Source organism: Mustela putorius, unplaced genomic scaffold (assembly GCF_011764305.1).
Source record: "Mustela putorius furo isolate JIRA1106 unplaced genomic scaffold, ASM1176430v1.1 tig00000738_pilon_pilon_pilon, whole genome shotgun sequence".
Taxonomy (NCBI): domain Eukaryota; kingdom Metazoa; phylum Chordata; class Mammalia; order Carnivora; family Mustelidae; genus Mustela; species Mustela putorius.
In genome coordinates this window covers 1,458,364-1,482,270 of record NW_025421463.1, presented here as the reverse complement: position 1 = coordinate 1,482,270, position 23,907 = coordinate 1,458,364, and the positions used below count along the sequence as shown (strand labels likewise).

At 58.7% G+C, this 23,907-nt stretch overlaps 1 protein-coding gene across 7 annotated transcripts in view; it reads left to right on the top strand.

Moving 5' to 3' along the window:
- Positions 1-23,907, top strand: part of ARHGAP8 (Rho GTPase activating protein 8) — a 56,021-nt gene that overhangs the window by 11,519 nt on the left and 20,595 nt on the right. For all 7 annotated transcript variants that reach the window (XR_006607778.1, XR_006607779.1, XM_045083722.1 and 4 more), the window contains 4 exons: positions 5,938-6,057; positions 8,555-8,698; positions 16,684-16,771; positions 20,139-20,270. Coding sequence is in view for 5 of the 7 variants with exons in the window: in XM_045083722.1 (XP_044939657.1) it covers positions 5,955-6,057; positions 8,555-8,698; positions 16,684-16,771; positions 20,139-20,270 (467 nt within the window). In the remaining 2 variants the exon portion in view is untranslated. The remainder of the gene's footprint in view (positions 1-5,937; positions 6,058-8,554; positions 8,699-16,683; positions 16,772-20,138; positions 20,271-23,907) is intronic.

The window sequence follows — 23,907 nt, the reverse complement described above, 5'->3', positions numbered from 1 at the left end:
GCCCCCAGAAGGTTGCTTTCAAGCTGTTGGTCTGGCTCTTAGCAGGTGTATCAGTCCAGGCTAGCCCACAAAAGGGACACGTGTGGGACTCGGGAAGCTCTGGGGGTGGGGACAAGATGGTCTCCTTCCCTCATCATCTCCAGGGAGCCCCCTTGCCTGGTGTGAGGGACAGCAGAATGACGGGGTGACAGGAAGACCCCCATAAGACTGGGTGCCCCCTTCCCCAGCAGCAGCAGCCCTTGGCACCCTTGTGCCTGACCGCCAGTCTCATCGGGTGGCCCCGGGACAAATGACAAAGGTGAGCCACGTTCTCAGCTCACCGGGCTTCCTGGCCAGAGCTGATCACAGCCCAGCTGCTGTGGCCATGGCGATGGCTGTGGCCGTGGCCAGAGCTGTGGGTGTAGATGATTGGGTTTCTTTTCTCACTTTCACTGCAGGTAGCGAGTGGCTCGCAGCCAGGCCTGGTGTCACCCCTCCCTCCCTGGTGCCCAGTGAGCTGCCGTCAGCTCCGGGGAAGCCGGATTTGGAAGGTGGCCCAGGGCTCCCAGCTTGGACACGGTGGGCCACGGGGTCCGCGTGGGGCAGCGCCAGGCCTCCCTTACCTGGGTCTCTGGGCCCTTCATCCTGCCAGGGAGTGAACCCAATCGCCCCTGTGCACCCTGGCCCTGGCCAGTGGCCAGCTGGCTGTAGGGCTCCCCTCCCATTACCTGCTCTGCCCTGGGCAGCCGCGGCCTCCAGGGTCAGGTGACCTCAGAAAAACGCGGGACGTGCAGGGCCGGGGAGGCTGTGGGCAGAGCTGGTGGCGGGTCCAGGCTCTGGTATGAAATGTGGGTGGTGACCGATGGGTCTGGAATTGTCGTGTGTGCTGGGGTAGGAGGCAGTGTCAAGGCGGGTGGGGGACCTCGCAGGAGGTGAGGGTGTGAGACTCCAGTATGCCTGTGTGTGTGCGTGTGTGCGTGTGTGCGTGCGCGCGCGGGGAGTGTGGAAGGGGGTGCCTGTGACTCCCGAGTCCTCGCTGGTCCCTCTCCCCCCTCCCTCCCCCTGTCCTGGGCTCCCCCCTTGTGCCATCAGCGTCTCCCACCAGCGTCTGCTGCGTCCTGGCAGCAAGGACTAGGCTCTTGCTCCATCTCAGCCCAGAGAGGGCAGAAGCCTGGGCAAGGCCACCCAGCCGTCCGAGGAGGGGGCAGGGCAGGGAGCACCGGCAGGGGCGGGGGTGCAGTGGGAGGTGGCGGGAGGAGGCTGGCTGAAACTGACTGAAAGTGACCCGAGCTAGGTCACTGTTGCCATGGCTCCCGGGAGTGGAAGTGCAGAGCACCTGGGTTTCCCTGTGCCAGGGTGAACCAGGAGAGAGGGCAGAGGCAGAGACCCCCGGGGCCTGCCTTGGGCCCGTGTTCGCACCTTAGCGGCCTCAGTTCTGTGCTCTGGCAGATGGGGACGGTGGCCTTTCTCGGGGCCCTGGAGTGGGCAGGGCCGCATGCCCACCTCCCTCACTCCGTCCACACCTGGTTTTTATCAGAATTGTTCAGAGGAGAGGAACACGGACGGCATCGTAGCGAGCACACACGCTTGATTCAGAAATGGGTGCCGTTCACTGGGGATCCACGGTGTGTCTGTCTTCTTCTTTTTAAATAACATCAGCTTGCGAAGAGGCCAGGCCAGCGGTCTTGCGGAAAGTCTCCTTGTGGATTTCTCTGAGCGTGTTCATGGCTCTGAGCGTGTTCATTGCCCGCCATGGCGCCCTCTTGTGTGTTCTTTGATCCCCGAGGGCTAGTTTCTCTAGAAGGTTTCTGGGGGCTTCACTAGACCCACAGGAGACATTCCGGCAGTCTTCGTAGGTGGGTCCCTGGCATGGTGGCACCCCAAGAGCCGCTGACATCTGGGGGCTAAGGTCGCTTGTGCGACTGGGCTGCCGGCCACGCCTGTCTGGACACAGTCCTGTGGTTCCCTCTTCCCTGCACCCCAGATCGCCTGTCTCATTGCAGCAAGGGGCACCGGCTCCCACCCCAGACCATGCTGGGCCGTGCTGCTGCTGGCGGCCCTGGGCCTCGGGCTGAGTGTTCTGGGGTGTGGGATGTTCGGGGCCAATGGCTCAGGGGCGGGATGGGGGGGGAGTGAGCCATCAGGGTGGATTGCAGCGTGCACGGGTGATCTGAGTGTGACTGTAGGATGCGGGCACATGTGGACGAGGACCTGGAGACTGTGTGCAGAACTAGAAGTTGTTCACAGGGTTAGGGGGAGGCTTTCGTCCTCTTGAACACAGTCCTTCCGTGTTGCTGTTAAGCCATCTTGCCTTTGGAAATGCACTGAGCGGAGAGAGGAGGGCGAGGGACTGACTTGTGGCCACATGAAGTGGATGGGGCTCGCGAGGAGATCATGTTGTCAGCCTGTCAGGGAAGTTCGCATCAAGGGGAGAGCAGTGACCTTGGGGGCCCTGTGGCGTCCTGTGGAGGTAGAGAGCCAGGACCGCGTGTGGGTGTAGGGTTGAGGTCGGCTGGCACATGACGTGGTGTTGCTAAAGCCAGATTTCCCCCTCAGAGTTTTTGGAAATGAAGTTCATTTACTTGTACCACAAGCACAAAGAAAAGCAGTATGGGTGGTGATCATTTTCTTCTCTTAAAGTAGAGAATGTTGAAGTAGTTTCCATTGAGTGTTTCAGCATGCACTGACTTTTCAAGGAAAAAACACGGAAGCACTCATTTTATTAGAAGTGACAGGTTGTCCATAACCCAAACAGGCTTAAGCAGGAAAGAGGATTTATTGGATGTTTGCATTCAGGTGTGGCTGGATCCAGGTGCACAGTGTTTTATGGGATTGTTTCTCTATCTTCTGTGTTTGGCTTCATTTTTCTCCCCTTCCACATGGTGAACTTTGGTAGCTCCAGGCCCATAGCCTCTCAGGTTTGGGTCCAGCGGAATATATTTAACATGTGTCCCTTCTCAGGGCACCCGAGTGGCTCAGTCAGTTAACCGTCTGCTCTTGCTTTCAACTCAGATCATGATCTCAGGGCTGTGAGATCGAGCCCTGTATTGGGCTCCACGCTGAGCCTGCTTAAAAGAAGGAGAAAAAGAAGTAGTATTTCTTCTCAGTAGCTTTCATGGAAGTCTTAGAATTCACTCTGCTTAGATCAGCTGAGGGCATGTGATCATGCCTGCCCACCCTCATCTCTGTGGCTTAGGGAATTTGGTGCCAGGATTGGGCAGGCAAGGATCCTGCGTTCCATGCTTGGTGCCCGAAGTAGAGCTTCTTGCCACGTTGCATGGCCTCTGCATGCCTGTGGTGTGCACGTGTACTTCTGTGCGTGTGTGTGTGTGTATGTGAGAGAAAGAGAGATAGAGGGAGAGAGAGAGAGTGTGGGGGGTGTTCCTGGCAGAGCGGGTGGGGATGCTGGTGGCCAAGAGGACAACAGTTCACTCTGTCCAGCTAAGGAGTCCCTTCCTGTGTTGTAGGCCTGGACTCTGGCCATAGCGTGTGTCTGTGGCGGCGTTCCATTGCACAGACTGTGCAGACCACACGGGCTGGGGATGCTGTTTGCTGTGCCCCTAATGTCCCTGATGTTTGGGGGGTGGCCTCCCTGGCCCATGTGGGACCTCAGCAGGCGCCTTGCCCTCTCTCAGCTACTGCCTGTTGCTGGTGAGGTCAGCTCCCTTCCTCCTGCTGACCTCTTCCTGGTCGGGTCCCTCTCTCAGCCTGAGCACTTCCAAAGGCACCCATCTGTTCCCCTCTGTGTCCGGGGCCCCGGTGCCCTGCCCAAGACATGGTTGTCAAGTGAATGTTCAAGGCCTCTGTGACCTCCCCACCCTCCTGCTGAGGCCTGGGTGTCAGCCACACCAGCCCCGGCCGCCTCTCCCCTGACCTGCCTCTGCGGAGCTGCCTACAGCCTTCCCACCTGCTGGGCAGCCCTTCCCGGGTGCCTGATGCATCTGACCCCCCGGACACACAACAGCACCAGGAACCCCATGTGGCCAGCCCCCGCGCCCTCCCTGTTGGGGCAGGCACCTTCCTGACCTCCATTGCCATAGGGTCACTTCGTCTACTTCGAACTTGTAAAGCATGGAACTGTGCGCTGTGTCACCCTCTGCGTCTGGCCGGTTGCTCCCCCCTTGTCAGGACACCCACTGAGGATGGCCTGTTCACAGGGCCGTAGAGTGCGCCCCGTGGGACTGTCATGGTGACAGCCCCTTCCACTGGCCCTGGCTCCTTGCGTCATTTCCCGTGTGGGGTGTTTTCAGGAGTGCTGCTCGGAGCGTCCTCACCCCGTTTCCTGTCTCTCCAGGCACAGATGTACATGTTCTGTGCATGGGTCCAGGCTGGATTTGCGGGGTCCTGGGTGCCCACCCCTGTGTATTTCTCTTTTCAAGTTAGATTCTGATGTTTAAACACTGGCGGCGGTCATGGATAAGCGCAGGCTCTGACTTCTCCCCGCAAAGGGAGTGGGTGTGGCCACGATGAGCCGTCTCTCCGCGACCCCCGGGAAGGGGGCGCAGGGGGCGTGCCGTCCCTGCCCTGGGCCTTCCCCGACTCCCTGCTCCCGCGCACCTGGTTGATGTCGTGGGTCAGCGTCGCAACATCCTCCACGCCTCCCCTTCCCAGGCTCTGCCTGCGAGCAGGAGCCTCCCTGACCCGTGGCTCAGTTCTCTCATCTGTAAAACGGAGACGAAAAGCAGCGCTTTGCCAACAGAGAGTTTGAAGAAGAAGAAGGCAGCAAGGTTGTAGACTCTTTGTGGTCCTGAAACACCCTCCTTACATTGTCAGCCACACGTTGTCTTAGTTCAGGCCACTGTGTCTTGTACTGAGAGCCACACAGGCCTTTGCGAAAATGGACAAAGGCCAAGCGTGGGTAACTACACGGAATTACCAGCCCGTACCCTGGATCTCTTGGAGAACGGCTTTCTTGCCACATCGTGCATTTCCTCTTGCTAGGAAAAGCCGGGCCAGACCACGTGCTGCTCTTACTGTGCGTTTTCAGTGTTTTAGAAACACCTTTATCATGATACGATTCAGGTGACATAAACAGTGGGCCTGCACAAAGCCGGCATAGTCCCCGTGTTTAGCGTCATCTCGGAGAATGTGCACCTGTCACCCCCGTCACTTTGAGGACATTTCCTTTACCTCAGAAGGAACCAGTGCCTCCTGGCTTCTTGGCTCTGCCCGTCCATCCGTGTTCCCTTCCCTCTCCCAGCCCTCGGCAGTCACCGATCCGCTGCCTGTCTATGACCTTGCCAGTTCCAGATGTTTCGTATGAACGGAATCATGTCTTTTGTGACCGGCTTCTTTCGCCCAGCGTCACGTTTTGAAGAATCACCCACGTGGTACCACCCTCGGGGGTGCAAATACTCCATTGTCTGGGGCCTAAGGGAGTTCTGTAAAGATTTGTGTGGGCACTGACGCATTATCCCAGGCACAGAATAACCACATTTGGTGACTTGTAGCTCTGCAGCCACGAGCAGTTCTAGTTGACCTTTGCTGGCCTCAGTTTCCCTGTCCATAAAATGGGTGCAGGAGTGAGTATGTGTCTTTGTGCAGGCGTGATGGTGGCCTTGAGGACTTCGGCCCCGAGGGTGCCGTTCCCACTCGAGGTGTGCGCTGCCCCCTGGCCTCCTGCCCTGCCCTCCTGCGACATGGGGTGGCGTGGTGAGACGGAGCTCCAGCTGGGGGCACCAGGGCCCAAACAAGAGGCAGTCACATACACGGGCCTGCACCTTTGGGGCTCCGGCTCCCCGGACCTCCCTCACGTGGAGGGTGGGCTGGGCAGGTGAACAGAGGTGGAAATGTTGTCTTGATTTGGGGTCTTGGGGGATCCGAAGTGGGTGTTTTTTTTTTTTTTTATGTTAAGGAGAAAGAAGCAAGCCGGGCACATGAAGGCATTTCCTTCATTCCTTGAGCCCTCCCGGGTCCTGTGTGTTCCATGTCCATGGGTTCTCTGTGCTTCTCCCTCAGGGTGTTGGAAGGAGCCCATGCCGGAATCCCCGAGAGGTGGCGTCGGGACGGTGTGCCTGGGTCGCCCTGCCCAGCAGCAGAGCATGTCCCAGCTGGACTTGGAGGAGTTGGCCGAAATAGGTATCGGATGCTCTCCTTCTGGCCTCGTCCTGCAAGGAGATCCTGGGTGTACATTGTCTTTTAATAGATCATCTACGTATGTGGGGCTCAGGTGGGGTAATAGCGTCGGTCGCTGCTTCAGGCTCTCCACTAAGGTGCCAGCTTCTGCATCCCCATCTTACAGACAAGCAAGCTGAGGCTCAGGGTACCTGGAAAACGTGCCCCAGGGCACCCGGTGACAGGGGCCAAGCGGGGAGGAGAGCCTCTCCCCGGAATCGCCCCCTGGCGTTTTGGTTTGGATCGTCAGTGTACATGTTTACCTGCGAGGCTCTTCCTGTTACGCACTCGGGCCCGGGCTGTTTGAGTCCACTTCCCTCCTCCAGGTCTGCAAAAACCGGGGTAGATCCTAAGAATCTGCTGACGGCCTGTTGCCCTGAAATAGACGGATTTCATTTCTGTGACCTGCGTCAGCGCGTCCCAGATGCACGACGCCTTGGCTGGTTTTGCACCTGCTGCGTGATCCGCGCCTGAGAACCCATCATTGTGCCTCTGGTTTGCTCCCCTGGCTGCTTCAGCCGTGCAGCCACATGGAAGCACTTCTCACTGGGGCCCCCGCTGGCAGGAGCGGGAGCCCGACGTCAGCGGCACGGTTAGGGATGGCTGAAGGGGATGTCCTTGTCCCTCCTTGGATGGTCCAGTGTTCTGCCTCCTCCCGTTTCCATGGCTGTGCCCCATGTGCTAAAGCAGTTTTTTCTTTTTCTTTTTTTTAACTGAAGTGCAATTAACATACCATAAAATTAGCTTAAATCAAAGTATTTACTACCTTCAAAATGTTGGGCGGTGTCCCCACAACGTTAGAACATTTCCATCACCCCAAAAGGAAACCCCAAACCCCGTTAACAGTTACTCCCTCCCTCGGCCCCAGCAGCCATCAGTCTACGTTCTGACATCCTGGGGTTACCCGCCCTGGGCATTCCCATTAATGGAATTCTACATCGTATGGTCTCCTCTTTACCGTGGTCTGGTATTTCCAGGTTTCCAGGTCCGTCTGGGTCGTCACACTATCAGTACTGTGTTCCTTTTTTTTTTTTTTTTTTTTTAAAGATTTTATGTATTTTTTTGACAGACAGAGATCACAGGTAGGCAGAGAGGCAGGCAGAGAGAGAAGGGGATGCAGGCTCCCTGCTGAGCAGAGAGCACGATGTGGGGCTCGATCCCAGGACCCTGGGATCATGACCTGAGCTGAAGGCAGAGGCTTTACCCCACGGAGCCACCCAGGTGCCCCTCGCACTGTGTTCCTCTTATGTCTAGATAATACCCAGCACATGGGTAGCCCACATTTTGTCTCTGTCTGCTCCTCCCTGGATGGACGTGTGGCTGACCGGGGCCACGTCTTGGCTGCCATGATCGTGGCGTGCACTTGTCTTTGATAGAACACCTATTCCTGGTTCTTTGGGGTGCCCTGTTTTCCAGAACTCAGCTTGGGGGCGCCTGGGTGGCTCAGTGGGTTAAGCCTCTGCCTTCGGCTCAGGTCATGATCTCAGGGTCCTGGGATCGAGCCCCGCATTGGGCTCTCTGCTCCGCAGGGAGCCTGCATCCCCATCTCTCTGCCTGCCTCTCTGCCTCCTTGTGATCTCCCTCCATCAAATAAAGAAATAAAATCTTAAAAAAAAAAAAAAAACAGGAGCCAGAACTCAGCTTAGCACCATCCCCCGCTTATCAGGATGCTTCACGTGGCTGCCTTCCCCGCGTCTGTGTCTCTTCTCTTCTCATCACGACCCCCGCTGTCGGATTTAAAACCCACCCTAGTCCAGTATGACCACGTCTTAGTGAATTTCATCTCTAAAGACACTATTTCCGAATAAGGTCCCATCGTGAGGCTCCAGGCGGACAGGACTCTTAGAGGGACCCGAGTCTACTCCAGCCTACAAGTCGAAGGTCCCGATCTCTTTCCAGCTGAAAACATCTCTGCCTTGATTTGTTTTGCATGGAGGAACCCCCCCACCCCCTGAAATGAAACCGGAAGATGGTCCTTTTTCCTCCTTCATAGCACAGTGGCCCATTTTTGTCCTCCAACCCAAATGTGGTTTCCTGCGAGCTGCCCGTGTCCACATCTTCAATGAGGGCTTGGGTTGGTTGGAATTTGGAGCTGGGCAATCGAGTTCAAGTCCACACTCCACTGTCCAGGAGCAGTCTGACCTTGGGCCCTCATTCCCTGTCTGAGCCTCAGTTTCCACCCCTGTCGGTGTGGAGGGTAGTATTCAGCCCTGAGATGTCATTTTATGCCTCCATGATTCTGCACGCTGAGCGGGCACATAGTGGGTGTGCAGGAGAGGCGGGCACATAGTGGGTGCGCAGGAGAGGCGGGCACATAATGGGAACACAACAGAAATGGGTGCATAGTGGGTGCACACTGAGGCATGGTGACTGTCCTATAAAGAGACCTCAGGAAGCCGCCTCATTGCCCCCTTCCTCAAGAAGACAGCTGAGCCCCTCTTATCCTTGTTGTCTACCATAGAGCTGCAGAGAGATGAGGAGGAAGCAGCTGCTCTGAGCATAGTGAGGAAGCCATCGGCAGCGCCCGCAGCTGCCCAGGACTCTGCGCTGAGCATGAATCACCCCTTCTACGACGTGGCCAGGCATGGCATCCTGCAGGTGGCAGGTGGGTCGCAGCCCGTGCGTGAGCAGGGAAGGAACGGAGGGAGAGGGACAAGTAGACTCTGCTCTGGGTGTGGAGCCTGACGTGGGGCCCTGAGATCAGAACCCGAGTCGGAACCACGAGTCAGAGGCTCAACCGACGAGCCCCCCAGGCGCCCCGGCGATGGGTTATTATTATTTTTTTTAACGATTTTATTTATTTCTTTGACAGACAGAGATCACAAGTAGGCAGAGAGAGAGAGAGAGAAGTAGGCTCCCCGTGGAGCAGAGAGCTGAGGCAGGGCTCAATCCCAGGACCCTGAGATCATGACCTGAGCCGAAAGCAGAGGCTTTAACCCACTGAGCCCCCCCAGGCACCCGCGATGGGTTATTTTTAAATAAATGAGTAAATACTTTAAAATTTTCCCTTTTAGGTTTCTAGTATGGGCAATTTTTATAGAAATAACCCACTTTTAAAACGTTTTAAGACTCTTTGAGGACCTGGGCGCCTGGGTGGCTCTGTCAGTCGAGCCTCCAACCTGAGGTTTCGGCTCAGGCCATGATCTCAGAGTCGTGAGATCAAACCCCACCTCAAGGTGTGCACTGAGCCCGGAGTCTGCTGGGGATTCTCTCTCCTTCTCCCTCTGCCCCTCCCCCAGCTCACACGTGCTTGGTTTCTCTCTTAAATAAACAAATCTTAAAAAAAAACAAAATATAGCTCCTTGAGGATGCCAATAGTTTTTAAGACTATCGATGGGTCCCAAGACCTGAAAGTCTGAGAAGCGGTGACCTTGCACGTGAGCGGGCTCGGCGGATGTCCCTCGAACACTCGAGAGGCATGTGTATCCTGCGGTGTTGGGCGGAATGTTCCGTGTGGTTCCGCCGGGTTCGGTTGATGCGTGGTGCTGTCTAGATTTCTGCCTCCTCCGGTCACTTCCGCGTCTGCACCGGCTCAGCTGTTGACTGGGGGGGTGGGGGAGGCTCAGAAGGCTCGTGCTTGGGATTTGTCTGTTTCTGCCTTTGATTCTGTCCACTTTTGTTCCGTGTGTCTCGACACTGTTCTGGGGGGCATGTACACGTAGGGCTGTCCCGTCTTCGGGTGTGTTGACCTCTGTGTTGCTTCGAGGTGCCCTCCTTTACGTCCGGCTGTGCACCCGCTACGGCAACCGTGTGTGACGTTCGTGTCGTCGGGCCGGCCGGGTGCTCTGTCCTTACTGGTGTTGGTGGGTGTGTCGTCTCCGTGCTGTTCCCTCAGCCGGTCCCAGTCTTCACGGCTGACTCGCGTCGCAGTTAGACACTTTCCCACTGTCTGTCCTTTGGTCCTTCTCGTCCTCCACGTGGCCACGTTCTCAGGGCCCCGCAGGCGTGCTCGGGACTCTGCACCTGGTCCCCGGTCTCTGGCGAGCGTGAGGCAGAGGGCTGGCACTGTGGGGCTTGTGGTTTAGGGTGACCCTTCCTGCTGCGGTGTGGGGCTGCCGGTGGCAGCTGGGGGTGCCCCCGATCGGAGCAAGAGCAGTGGTGTCTGAGTTCACGCTATGGAGCTTTTCACCATCAGGCGGGAGGACCCGCTGACACCTGACTGGGACGGGGCCTAGCAGAGTGGCTGAGGCTCCCAGGGGTGTGGAAGGAGAGTTGAATCAAGAGATGGGGGCCCTGGGAAATAAGCTGGGGTCCTTCCTCTTGTGTGCCTCATCTCCGCCTGCTGGCCAGCGGGCCTGGGGGAAGGGATGGGGCTTCTCCCCTGGCGAGGCTGTCGGCGGCCCATGCTTTGTCCTGGATCCTTCAGGACCGGTCAGGGTCTGTGGGCTGCCTTGGGCTGCAGGCAGCTTCTCCCAGGGATGCTCTGAGGTCAGCCGGGTGGCACACTTGAGCCTCTCCTCAGGCTGCGGGGTTCTTTGCCAGGATGACAGCCGTCCTCGGGTTCTGGAGAGTTCTCTTGTTTTAGACCAGAGTCTCTTGAGACGTTGAACTGTCTTTAGAGAACACCTGATGGCCTCAGGTGACCCTTAAAAGAGGCCAGCTCAGCCAGAGTTCCTCCGGAGTCAGGCAGAGGCGGCCGGAGCAAAGCTGGATGGAGCAGCTCTCAGCGTGGCTGAGGTAGACTTCACGGCAAAGACTAGAGCAGGGGAAATCCAGACGCTCCGACCTGCCCGCGGCTAAGCAGAGAGATATCATTCGAGCAGAAATCAACGTCCTGAAGCCACCACCGGCTTTTCTATCGGAGCGCCTGGCCAGAGCCCCTGGCGTTCCCTCACGGAGGGTCAGTCCCCTGCTCCCTCCTCCCAGCCTCCGCCGGGCGTCCGGCTCTGTCCCCTCGTGCCTAGCTCCGGTGCACGCTCCTGGGTAGCCGGCCTGCCTCGGGGACAGCTCATGACCTGGAACCCTTCACCCTGCTCCACAGGGAAGCGACGTGGGGCACCCTGTGACACCAAGGGGTCCAAGGGGTCCACTTGGGGCATGAGCAGACCTCACTCCCCACCAAGGGGGACCCCCTGGTTTCCTCTCCGGGTGTCACTCCCCCCAGAGCTGGACACCCAGAACCGCAGCTAGAAATTGGAGCCGTTACACAAAGTCATATTGAATGATCTGTCCCTATTGAGGGGGCGTGCACTTGGCCAAAGAGAAGCTTTATAGCATTGTAACCCTTTAAGATAGTGTTTTGCAGAGAAAGTTGATTTCGGCGTTTCAAGAAGTGGTCACCGTCCAGAGCTCCGTCTGGGGCCGGGGCTGTGAGCCCGAGGGAGGTCCCAAGGGTGGAGAGCGGGGCAGGCAGGAAGGGTCCCGAGGAGCGGAGAGGCCGAGGCGGCCGGGGGCGGAGAAGAGCAGAGGGGGACTGGTGGCCGCCCCAGTCCTGGCTCTTCCTCCCCCACAGTTTACACCCCAGCCAGGCCTCCCTGCGGGTCACAGCCGAAACGGGTCTTCCGGCCCCCTTCATTTTTGCAATAAAAGAGGAGCAGCCGTCAGACAAAACCCCAAAGCGACAAACGCCCAAGTCACTCCGGGCTGGATTGCTGCGGCCTTTATTATGCATTTTAATCGTCCTTCTCCCGGAGCCGATGACGGATCGTCGGGAGCGCGTTCCGGGCCATGGCTCCGGGAGCCGTTTCTTTATTCATAAACTGGGCTTCTCCGTCTCGGAGACAGTGAGCGATGCTGTGCAGCGCGCGGTGCGGGGAGGAATAGGGGTCATGAATTAAACGGGTGCCTCGCAGAATTTGCATTTTATTGATAGTTTTCATTTCCTTCCACATTATATCATTTTGAAGCCCGTTTGCGATACGCCGGCCTGTGTCACCGGAGAGCGGCGGAGCGATATTTACTCACATTGACTGATGTCATTGATGCAGATGCCGTGTTGACTGCTTAATAAGCGGGAGGCCAGGCTGTCCCAGGGGTCCCTCAGGGCCGCCCCGGGGGCCTCCCCGCTGGCGTCGCGGGCGCTCGGGGTGGAGGGTGGAGGGCGCTGTGCCGACCCGGCTGGGGGTGCCACCGCGCAGCTGGGAACCCCGCCCCGACGGGCCTCAGCCTCCTCGTCTGTAAATGGAATAGCACACCTGGAGACAACCCCCATCCGGCCCGTGGAAACGGGTCACATGTATTGAGCACTTACTGTGTGCCGGTGCCATGCCGAGATTTTACTAAAGTTACTGTCTCAGTGCTTCCCAGCCGGTGTTATTTTTTTTTAAGATTTATTTATTTGAGAGAGAGAGTAGTGGGGAGGGGCAGAGGGAGACAGAACCTGAAGCAATCTCTGCGTTGAGCATGGAACCTGATGCGGGACTCGATCTCGTGACCCTGAGATCACGCCCTGAGCCAAAACCAAGAGTCGGATGCTCAACTGACACAGCCCTCTGGGCACCCCTTCCCAGCCACGCTGATTACCGGGCCTGCCCTGCAGTGTGGCAGAGAGGCTGGCTTGGGACTGCCCCGCTGTGAGGGGACCAGGATCCCAGGGCCCGGGCTGTCCTCCCTGTCTCCTTGTCCACAAGTCCAGTCTGCCCGCCGCTGCCCTCACCGTAAGCTTTACAAGTCTGTCCGTCTGCGTAATGCTGGGATATTAGCTTAGGGGACATTTAGAAATCGGGGGATGCGGAAAGATTGCACTAAGTGACGTTGCCATTTTGGTTTTGAGGGGAGTAAAAACCCTTCACTGGTGGCCCAACACCATGCGAATTGATGAACTATGCAAACAGTAGGTGCACAATAAGTGTTTATGCCGTGAAGGAGTGAATAAGTCAGCGCTTTATACGAGCGGGATGAGAAGGGACTGGGCTAGACGTGGGCACTGGGCTCCCAGGCCCCCTCCACGTCCCTGCCTGTGGCTCGCCCATGCTGGCGCTGTCCGGGGACGCTCCTCTCCCTCGTTTGCAGATGGTGGTGGACGGGGCTTACGGCTGGTCAGTGCCCCTCACGCCCCATCGCTGGCTGAACGGAGTCCACACTCTTCACGGGGAGTTCGTCCCTCTGACCCCGGCCTGCCTTGTCTCTGCACACCCTCTACCCTCTGGGCCCGCTGACCAGAGCCGCGGTGGCGTGTCCCCTCGCCCGGCCAGCACAGCATCTGTCAGCAGCCCTGGGTCTGGGGGCTTGGACAGGCCACAAGCCCCCAGCCCACCATCAGCAAATCGGCAGAGCAGAGTAGGGAGGGAAGCAGGGCCTGTGGGCTGAGGAGGGCAGGGCGCTGGTGTCTGAGGAGACCTGCTGTGTCTTGGCCTTGCCCAGAAGGTTGGCATTCCTGAACACTGGGTCCCGGGGTGGCCTTGCTGGGCCCTTGTGGCAGGGCATGTGCTCCCCACATCTGTCCCTTTTCCTCTCTGAGGCTTTGCCGTGCCTGCACTGAGTCTGTGCTCCTGACTGTCTTGTACAGTGGCAGGCTGTGGACGTTCCGCTTGCTGCCTCTTTCCAGCCCCAACAGTGCCTGACCGTGGCCCCCCAGGACACCGAGTGGGTCTTGGCTGGGCAGCTTTGGTGGTGGAAGCTCTCTCTCCCTTGGGATCCGCTGGCCTGGGCAGCTGCTCCTCCTTCTGGCCCCGCATCCACTCCAGGCCATCAGCCTTCTGCACTGGGGACCCTCCATCCTGGACGGGCTCAGCCCTCGCCCAAGGCTGCACCCGTGCACCCCTCAGCCCCGCCCACCCCGTGTATGCACGGACTGGCTCCGCCTCCTGTGGCCCCCAGCAATGGCCCGGCAGCCCAGGCCAGCACTGGGGGCTCCTCTCCAGTTGTGGAGGTCACTGGCCCCCACCGCCTTACTCCCTCCCACATGCGGTCTCTGCTTGGGACGCCCCACTCCAGGTCCCCCTCCACCAGCAGCCGGTGGGCCTTCAGAGCGACCCGTCAGGTGGCGTCTCTTCGTTCCCTCCTCACCGGCTCTGCAGTGTCAGCGGGATCAAGTCAGACCCTCACTCTCCTCGTCCCCGTGGCCTTGACCCCGCCTTCCACCATCATTTCCCGAGGCAGCCCGCAGCCCGCGGTGGCGCGCCTGTCAGACCCGTGCTGTTCTCGGCCCATCAGGGTGGCCCGCGAGCTGACGTCCGCTCTGCCCTCAGCAAGGCCTTGCCTGCAGCCCCAGTTCCTGCTTCATCGTCCCTTTCTGGAGCTTGGCCTCTGCGTCTCTGGCCTGCTGGGTGTGGTGGCCCCCCAACAACCCTGTCCCACCCCGCTCTGGCACAGTCGGCGTGGCAGGGGCGCAGGGTCATGTGACACGGCGGGGTAAATGGCGTGTCTGGTCTTTGTCTCTGATTCTTGGGAAGTAGCCTCTGAGTCCTTGCAATTTCCCAAGTGGCAGGAGCAGCTGTTTCTGCCAGAGAGGAGGCTCACAGCGGACCCCGGGTCGTGCGTGCTGCCAAGACCGCTCAGGACGGGGCTGCTGAGCCAGAAGGACCAACCAGGATGAGAGGTTCCGAGCTTTGTGACCTCCAGGGGCTGGAGACTGCCTTCAGTCCGCTGCCAGGTGTTTGATCCGCATTGATCACCGACGGAACCGCATATGGACTGAGTCACAGCTCTGTCCGCTGCACCCCTGTGGTGAAACCAGTGAGGACTCCGGAGCCGCATGCCCGGGTGGTGGTGGTGGTGACACGTCGATCTGCCTGACTGCAGGGGGAGGCGGCAGCGTGGGTCTCCACACCCAGGACCCTCCCACCCCGCCCCCTGCGTCTCCGCTTCTGGCTGGTCTTGACTGGCGTCCTTTATGGTAGAATGGAAGTGAGCTGGTGAATTACCGACAGGAGGCCGTCGTGGGAGCCTCTGGGTTTGTAGCCAGCTGGTCCAAAGAGGGGTGCCGGGGGACCCCCGACCAGCAGCTGCTGTCTGAAGCGAGGACCCTCTGTGGAGAATGGAGCCCTTCGCCCAGGAGGTGTGGCCCAAGCCCAAACAGGTGGAAGGTGCTGGAGACGTAGCCTGTGGCTGCCAGAGCCCGCAGGCTTCTCAGCGGCTTGTGGGGGGCGGGCAGAGACCCCCTCTGGGGCCGGGCGAGGCCCGTGTCTGGTCTCTCTGCCCACGCTGAGTGCACAGTGGGCCTTCCGTGAATGCTTGTTGAACTTGTCTTCATTTGCCACGTTATTTTGTCACCCCAAGAGTTTGCACTTGGCCTGATTGGCAACGATGACGCCACTCGGGGTTCTTGTCCTTCCATCACGGACGCTCACTTTCTCTTTCAGCCCCAGGGGCAATTAATTCCACGGCTTCGGTCGCCCCACGGAAGATCCCCAGCTTGAGAGGCAATGCACAGGCAAGGCACAGTCCTTGTGCCCCCCAGGCGAGCAGACACCGCTTGGCCACGGGACCCCGGCCTCTGGGACGCTCGGAGCAGTGTGTGGGACACACTCCCCTCCCGGGCACGCCTGCTGAGGGATTTGTGCCCGAAGCCCCCATTCGGTGAGGCTTCCGGTGCAGCCCTTCCACGCAGGGGCTCTCTAGACACGTGGGAAGCGTGAGCAGAATCCGTGAGGAGCCCCGGAAATGAGAAGGTGCCGTGTCTGGAAATCGGAACAGCTCTCGAATTCTGAGCATCAGAGTAGCTTCCGGGCTCCTGGGAAGATCCAGACGTGTCCCCCATAATAAGCAGCCGTCCCAGGTGCGCAGTTAGGGCAAGCCACGAGCGTGCACGTGGGTGTGCACGTGTGGACATGTGTGCAAGCGAGTGTGTGTGCAGTCCCCACTAGCTCCAGTCAGAGCCGGACGGGCTGGGAAGCGCTGCTCTCATTGTTTCTCGTTTTAAGCAAATCCCTGAAAATAGCTGTAAATACTTCGTTAGGATGAAAGCGAATTTAAAGTGGTGTTATTTCTAGAAGGGTACCTGCTTTCTTCAGGTTCTAGAATCCGTCTCTCAGCTGATCAGTGGCGGGTGATTGGACATAATTTGAGGCCAGGCATGGGCAGTGGGCCTGCGTGCTGGGGACACAGATGATCAGACGGGCATAGGCCCTTGGGGAGCAACCCCCCTCGCACTGTCCCATGTGTGGTGAGGACCACGGTGTCAGCAGAGTCACAGGGTCCCCTGGGCCACGCCAGTGGCAGCACCAAGCACCAGGACTCCTGTTCACAGTCCAGGGAAGACTGTCCCCCAGGCCCCCCCAGCCTTCTCCAGGGCCTGGAGTCCTGGGGGTGTCAGGGACACTTGAATTCTATGAGGAGGAGGCAGTGGGCAGGGTGGCCGGACCCCAGGGGTGAGGCCAAGTGCATCTAGGTTCGAGCCCAGGTGCCCTCCGTCCGCGGAGCCGCTGTGCACCGGTGACTCGGCCTGCCAGGCCCCATCGCCGTTCGTAAAGGGGAGCGAGTGCCTCTGCGTGTGGGCTGGGGGCGAACCTGAGTCTGACGGAGGCACACAGGGCGCCGCGTAGCACTCGCTCATCCAGGTGCTGTCTTTGCTGGCTGCCAGCCGCCTGGGCCCCTTAGGTCAGGTGGGGCTGCTCGGGAGGCTTCTGTTTCCCGTCAATGACGGGGGCTGCCCCACGAGAAGGCGGCCCTGGGTGCCGGTGGGGCTCATGCCTGTGTCTGCTCCTGCAGGGGAGGACCGCTTTGGAAGACGGGTCATCACCTTCAGCTGCTGTCGGATGCCCCCCTCCCACGAGCTCAACCATAGGCGTCTGCTGGAGTAAGTCCCATGGGTGCCTGTGCATACGCATGCACTTCTGTGTGTGTGTGTGTCCCCTTGTGTGCACGCGCATGCACATACACCGCCCCCACCCCTGTACACACACACACACACCACCCCCCACCCCCGTGCACACACACACACACCACCCCCCACCCCCGTGCACACACACACACCCCACCCCCTACCTCCGTGCACACACACTCCACCCCCATCCCCACGCACACACACACACCTCACCCCTGTGCGCACACACACACACACCCCTGCACACACCCACGCACACATACACATTCGTGCACACACATGCGTGCACACACACCCGCACGCACACACATACCCCCATGCATACACACACACACCCGTGCGCACACATACACACAAGCACACGCATGCACATGCACTCCTCTCCCTCACCGTCAGCATGAGTGGATGCTCAGGGTTAAAGGCTCATCAGTGTAGGTCAACTCACAGGTCCCCAGGTGGATGTTGTATCCTTTTCCAGGTCACCAAAGCCACCTGCGGGGCTTAAGGCTCTTCTCAGCCCAGGGTGGCTTTAGGTCCACAGTCTGAAGCTCTGAGCCCAGCCCTAGGGGCCCTTTCACACCTCCCTCCCACACAGACCCCCGCCCTCTGGGTCTGCTTCTCCCCTGCTCAGAGGAAGGCCGTCCACTTAGCTGCGTGCAGCCTTGGCTGCTGTCACCCCCTCCGTCTTGTCTGTTGCCGCTGGCGTCTGCACACTCCATGTGCTGGCTGTGCTGCTTCCCATGCCTACTTCCTGGCGGGAGCCCACGAGCCTCGTGAGAGGTGCTGGGAGAGTCGGCGCGTCCCAACTGCAGCCCCAGTGTGGCTCCCATTCCCGGTTCTGACCACTCCAGCCCGCCCACTTCTCCACCCAGGGCGTAGTGCTGAGGGGCCGTGCCCTGGAGCCCCCAGCTCTAGGGAAAGTGTGAGCGGGTCCCAGAAGCAATTGAGAGTCTGTGGGTAGTGGTTTTGTGAGAATCCCCTTGACCCGAACCTCTAATCTGGTCTGCGAAAGGGTCTTCTGACGGCAGTGGGAGATACAGTGTGACCGCAGGAACCCTGCTGGCCCCAGGGGCTCAGGAGTCTCGAGCCAGCGCTGCTGCTGCTGTGGGGCGAGATTGCCATGGAGTCCACAAGGAGCGCCGGCATTGTGGCGCACTGGCCCCCTCCAGCATGCTCGCACATGGGGGCACACAGAGAGGGGGTCCCGGGTCAGGGAGAGCTCCCGTCTGGGGTCCTCCAAGGTTAACACGATCCCTTGTAGATTATTCCTTCTGTGGCTTCACAAGCCCATGACCTGCAGGTCAGCTGTCGCTGAAGGCCCACTGCTGGCCCAGGAGGTGTTTGGATTTGTTTCCTTGTAAAGACAGAAGGACCCCGGACAGACAGAAAGCAGGAGGTTGCAGGAGGCGGGGTAATAAACTCATTCACGGCTGTGGGCTTGCTTTGGGGCCACGACAACCTTCGGGAGCTGGATGGCAGTGGTCACACAACATCGTGCATGTACTCTGTCACTGAATTGTGCGTTTTAAAATGGTTAATGCTATGTTACAAATTTCATCTCAATTCAAAAGAACAAAAAACAAAAACAAAAAAACCTACCTCTGATAGCAATGGGTACATGGTGTTTTCTCTTGTGCCGCCTCAGAGACCTTCACTACCAGAAGGAAGTGGCCAGCACAGCCTCTGTGGACAGTTGTGTAGGTTGTTCACTGCACAAGGGAGGCACCACGACGGGCTGCCATCCAGTTGCCGTTCCTCTCACCCAGCGCTGGAGGGTATCCATGCAGAGGAAGGAGCGCCTTTTTCTGATTTACTCCAAGGTGCCTGTGGGCTTCTTGGTCTTGCTAGGAAAAGCGTCCAGGCTCTCTTCCATGACTCCATGGAAAACATTGCCACCACACACACCACCCTCCTTCTCCCTGTCCAAGCAGTAGCTTTCTTGTGACCAGATGTGCGCTCCTATTTTTGCAGTGGGTGAAGAAATAAGTCTGTGTCTTTGAAGCTCAACCAGTAATTTAGTTAATGACTTCCTGCGCCAAGCACGCTGCACAGCAGATGCACCGCGACAGGGAGAGAGCTCGGCGCGCTCGCAGGAAGGACAGGGGAGCGCTCCGGGCCGGGGAAGGGTGCCTGCTTGCACGGAAGTGCCCACGTGTCCCGTGTGGACAAGTGAGCTGACACAGAGGTTCCCCTGGTCTCCTCTCCTGAGAGTTGAGAAACGCAAGGGTGACCATCTGCAGAAATGAGGGGTTCCGGGCGGTGTGGGTGCTCTGTGGACTTAGAGACCTCAGCCTGGCTTCTGCCTGTGAGGGGGACGGAAGGACGGCCTTAGTGAAGGCTGCCCCAGGGGCTTAGTCCAAGCAGTGTTTGAGCAAGTGTCCTGGAGAGTGAGCACTGGGGCTGCCTCCCCAACAGATAAGCCCAAACCTCGGACACGTCAGGCCAGCTTTGCCTCCTCCTGCAGGTGGCTGGAGGCCTGGGGCTGGAAGCGATCGCAGAGTTTTGGGGACTCTTACTGTGGCATGTGGCCATGAGACAGAACAAGCAGAGTCAGGATTCTCCTCTAGGGTGATGAGAGAAAACGGTTGGAGCTAATCTGGAAGGCAGGAATTGCCTGCTCCTTAGAGACGCATCCGAATGGCAGGGTTCCATTCTGGGTTCAAATCCTGGCTCGGCCTCCAGGGCTGCTAAACTCATCCCTGCATATGGAGTAAGTGAAACAAATTTATTCTCTCAGCCGGAAGGCCGAAACCAGTGTTGGCGGGGCCGTGCTCCTCCAGAGCGAGCCCCCTCCAGGAGAGGAACCTTGCCCCTCGCGGTGCCGGCTGGCAGCAGACCTTCCCCTCCTGGGCGGGGGGCTCCGTCACTCTCTGCTCTGCCTCTCTCTTCTCAGACAAAACTGCCTTCTGGGATTTCCCCTTTTATCTGTCCTGTGGGCATGTTGAGTGCCCACCCAGATCATCTAGGAGAAACTCTTCCTCGAAAGAGCCTTACCTCAGTCACAGCTGCAAAGACCCTTTTCCGAGTCAGGTCACGTTCATGGGCTCAGACGTTTGCCGTGGATGTCTCTTCTGGGCCATTTTTGGGCCTGTCACGTCCCCTTGCTAGCTGTGCGACCATGACCCTCAGGGCTCCACCTCTCTGAGCCGCCTCTAACAAAAGGGGGTGGGGCCCCTTGCAGGTGGGTTCCCAGGGGCCCTGGATGGGTACCCCCGTGACCTGGGGTGCTGGGTGCTGGCACCCAATGGATGCCCATGGCTTCTGTTCTGGGGAAAGCGTCCTTGGTTTCAGTGACAGTGAGAGGTGATTTTCGAAACCGGGTCTTGCACTTAATGCCCAGGTACTTGAAGTACACTCTGGACCAGTACGTGGAGAGCGATTACACCGTCGTCTACTTCCATTACGGGCTGAACAGCCGGAACAAGCCGTCGCTGGGCTGGCTGCAGAGTGCCTACAAGGAGTTTGACAGGAGGTGTGTGCCTGAGCCCTGGGGGGCAGGGGGCGGGGCTCAGGGTCCCACCGTGGGAGGGGAGCAGGGGACTAGGAGGGGTCCGGGCTGTGCCACAGGAGGCGGGGAGCTAGGCTGAAGGAGCTGGGGGTGGGTGGGGTCACCTCCCCTCGGCAGGGCCTCTAACCTGCTTCCTCATCTAGGGCAGGGCCGGCCAGACAGTCAACATTTTGGCTTCACCGACCCTTAGATTTCCTTTTTTTTTCCCAAAATTTTTTGAAGATTTTGTGTATTTATTTGACAGAGAGAGACCGCGAAAGAGGGAACACAAGCAGGGGGAGTGGGAGAGAGAGAAGCAGCCTTCCTGCAGAGCAGGGAGCCCAATATGGGGGTCGATCCCAGGACCCTAGGATCATGACCTGAGCCAAAGGCAGAGGCTTAATGACTGAGCCACCCAGGTGCCCCATCGGGCCCTCAGATTTCCATTGAAACCGCTTGGCTCTGCTGTGCAGCAGGAGAACAGCCCCAGATAATACACACACACACACACACACACACACGCAGACGTGGAACCCGGTTCTAGGAAAGCTTGATTGATGGACACCAGATTGTGAATTTCGTGTCATTTTCACATACCGTGAACTGTTACTCTTCTCATTTTTCCCCAACAATGAACTCTGGAAAGCCGTTCTCAGCTTGCAGCCTGTGCCAAAGTCGGGGGCCTGCCAGATGTGGCCCGTGTACTCTAGATTGCTGACCCCCGTGTAAGAAATGTGGCAAAGAAACACAACCGCGTGGCCGTCTTCCAGATGGCCTTTGTGCTTTCTCCGCACCTTACAGTGTGCACAGGGCCTTCTGGTGTCTCTTTTGGAGAGGTGGGCGGCGTGCGGGGCAGGTGAGGACACACCAGTCCCAGAGGGCAGGTGTCTCTCCCTGTGCCCCTCACCTGGTGTGTGGCAGGGCTGGGACCCACCGAAGACCCTGTCTCCCTGTCCCAGCCGATGCTCCGCACCACTTGGGAACAGCATGGAACCAGAGGATTTTTTCTTGAGCGACGTCTTGCGTAACAGTCGATTTCAGAGTGTGCTTGGCTAATGGGCTGCACTCTCGGGCCTTCGTGCGGGTCTCCTGGAATCCTCTGGGTGTTCCTTCTCAAAGGCCCGTCATACCTCTGATGGAGATCTAGCAGAGCTTCGAGTGGGTGGGATGCTGGCCAGCAGCGCCTGACCTCCCAGAGCCGGCCACCTGTCCTTTGAGTCCTGCTGTCGTCATCTGTGACTCTTCGGTGGAGTTTCTTGCCTTTCTGTGCTGTGTCTTAGGGAAAGGATTCTTGCGTCATTTACCTGACACTGTGTACCAGGCCCTGCAGGGGAGCTGGAGGCAGCCGGGCCTCAGCAGTAGCCCCTCCCTCATGAAGCTCTCCTGGATTGTCCCTGGACAATCAACAGCCCCTTCCCTGCGTCCCTCTGTGCCCGGCTGCACCCCCCAACTCATCTCTTTGTCCCCTGCCTGTGGGAAAAGGTCTGCATGGGGTAGGTTCTCCAGTGGTGGAGGAGCCAGGTGGGGCCGGGAGTGAGTGCTGGTGTTCAGGCTGGGGCAGTCAGAGAGGCCAGCTGGAGGAGGTGGCCTCTGAGCGGCCCCTGGAGGGATGGGCAGGTGTTGCTAGGTGGCCGACCTGAGGAAGAGTGAGGGGGGCTGAGGCTTCGTGGTGGGAGGGCCGGCCTGGGGGATTCAGCTGGGGAACGGAGGGAGCGGAGGGAGGTGGCCAAGGGCCGGGCGTGTGCTGAAGACGCCGGACTTGGTTTAGGAGGCAAGGGGGAGCCATGGGAAGTGCTTGAGGAGAAGTGAATGACACGTTCAAAGTGGCCTTTTCCAGAAGCTCAGGCCGACAGGAGGACATGATACGTACCCCTCTGTTGAGCCGATAGAGATCAATTATCAAATGGAAGGAGGCACACGTGTCTCCTACTTCTCACAAAGGTGGACCAGGAGGTGGTCCTGGATGTAGGTAGGATGGTAGACCTCGGCGCGATGGGAGAGAAAAGGACAGCTACTCTAGGCATCAAAACCAGCAGGGGAGTGTCTGCTGGGATGGTGAGTTCCCCGTCACCAGAGGCATGCAAGTGGAGCGCCAGATGCAGTTCAGTGAGATTTATACCACAAGGGTTTTCTGCCTGCTCTCGCTGCACCCTGGTGGGTGTCCTGCGTTCTTTTCCTCTTGGCTGTTGACTCCTCGTTCTCCGGAGTGTTCTGCCGGGCCGTTCCTTTTAAGGAACCAGTCCACACACGTGCTGGACCCCCTTCCAGGAAGCCACCTCCACGTCAGGAGTGACTCGGCGGCAGCAGTGTCTGGGACCCTGGACCACCCGCAAGTCGCTGCGGCCCCTCCCTGCACCGAGAGTCTTTCTCTTTGTAATCTGTTAGTATTTCCTTGGGAGATACTTTGGGACTCTGTAGACACCTTGCTCCTTATTGAAGCGTCGCGTCCTGGTCTTAGCCTCCATCGCTCGTTCTCGGTCTGCTGAGAACTCTGAGGGATCTTGGGGGGCCGAACGGTGCTTGGAAGTACTGGCAGTTTACCCTAAGGCAGAGCGTACACTTCCGGCTTGCTTACATTTGTATGGACTTGCGGGTTCCTGTTTCTTTCTTTTTTTTTTTAATTTATTTGACAAGACAGAGATCACAAGTAGGCAGAGAGGCAGAGAGAGAAGGAGGGGAAGCAGGCTCCCCGCTGGGACCCTAGGATCACGACCTGAGCTGAAGGCAGAGGCTTTAACCCACTGAGCCACCCAGGTACCCCGCGAGTTCCTGTTTCTTTCAGTGGGTTCTAGTCCTTGATTGTGTTTAATCAGATTCAAATGCAGCCCCGTGGGTGCCCTTCCTGTGACCCTCAGAGGTGTCCCATCGCGCCAAGCGAGCCCTGCCTTTCCGGAATCGAGCACCAGTGGGGCTCCAGGCACATGTCACCTGGCCCTCAGCCCACCCTGCAGTCCGCCGTTTCTCTAGGGGCCCTGGTTCCGCTCAGTGCAGAGAGTCCAGGGGCCCGGGTCTGGAAGGACTGTGCTGGTTGCTTTCGGGGACACTGGCTCCCAGGCCCTGTGCATGGACAGTTGGGGTGTTGTTTGCATGTCTCCGTTTCTGCCGGGGACCGTGCGCTTACCGTGGTGCCTATGGCCGTTCCTGCCCAGCAGGGCTCCTCTGGCTCTCTCTCTCCGCATCTGTCCCCTCCCCTCTGGCAGTGAGGACCTGCCTGTGCCTCCCTTACTGACTTGCTTGCCCGTCCGTCGCCCAGCATCTGACTTATCTCACTTGCTGGTCGTGTTACCTTCTTGGGCCACCCCACCGCTGTGCACCCCCTTCCCGTCCCAGTGTGTCCCCGTGAGGAAGCCCTGCTCACACAGCCGGCCTCCAGTCACCTCCCTAGTCCCCGTCCTCTGCCCCTCCCCCTCCCCACCGCAGCAGCCTGGTACACGTGTGATGACCAGCTCCTGGGGGACATGGGCTGATCTCCAGCCACCGTGGCCAGCTTCAGGGTCCCAGTGTGTCCCCACTGGACACAGAGTTAGGGGCACTCAGTGTGGACTTATTAGACTTACTCAGATGCAGCAGACAAATAGCATCACGGGCACGGGAAGAAGTCAACGTAGTAAAATAATGAGGA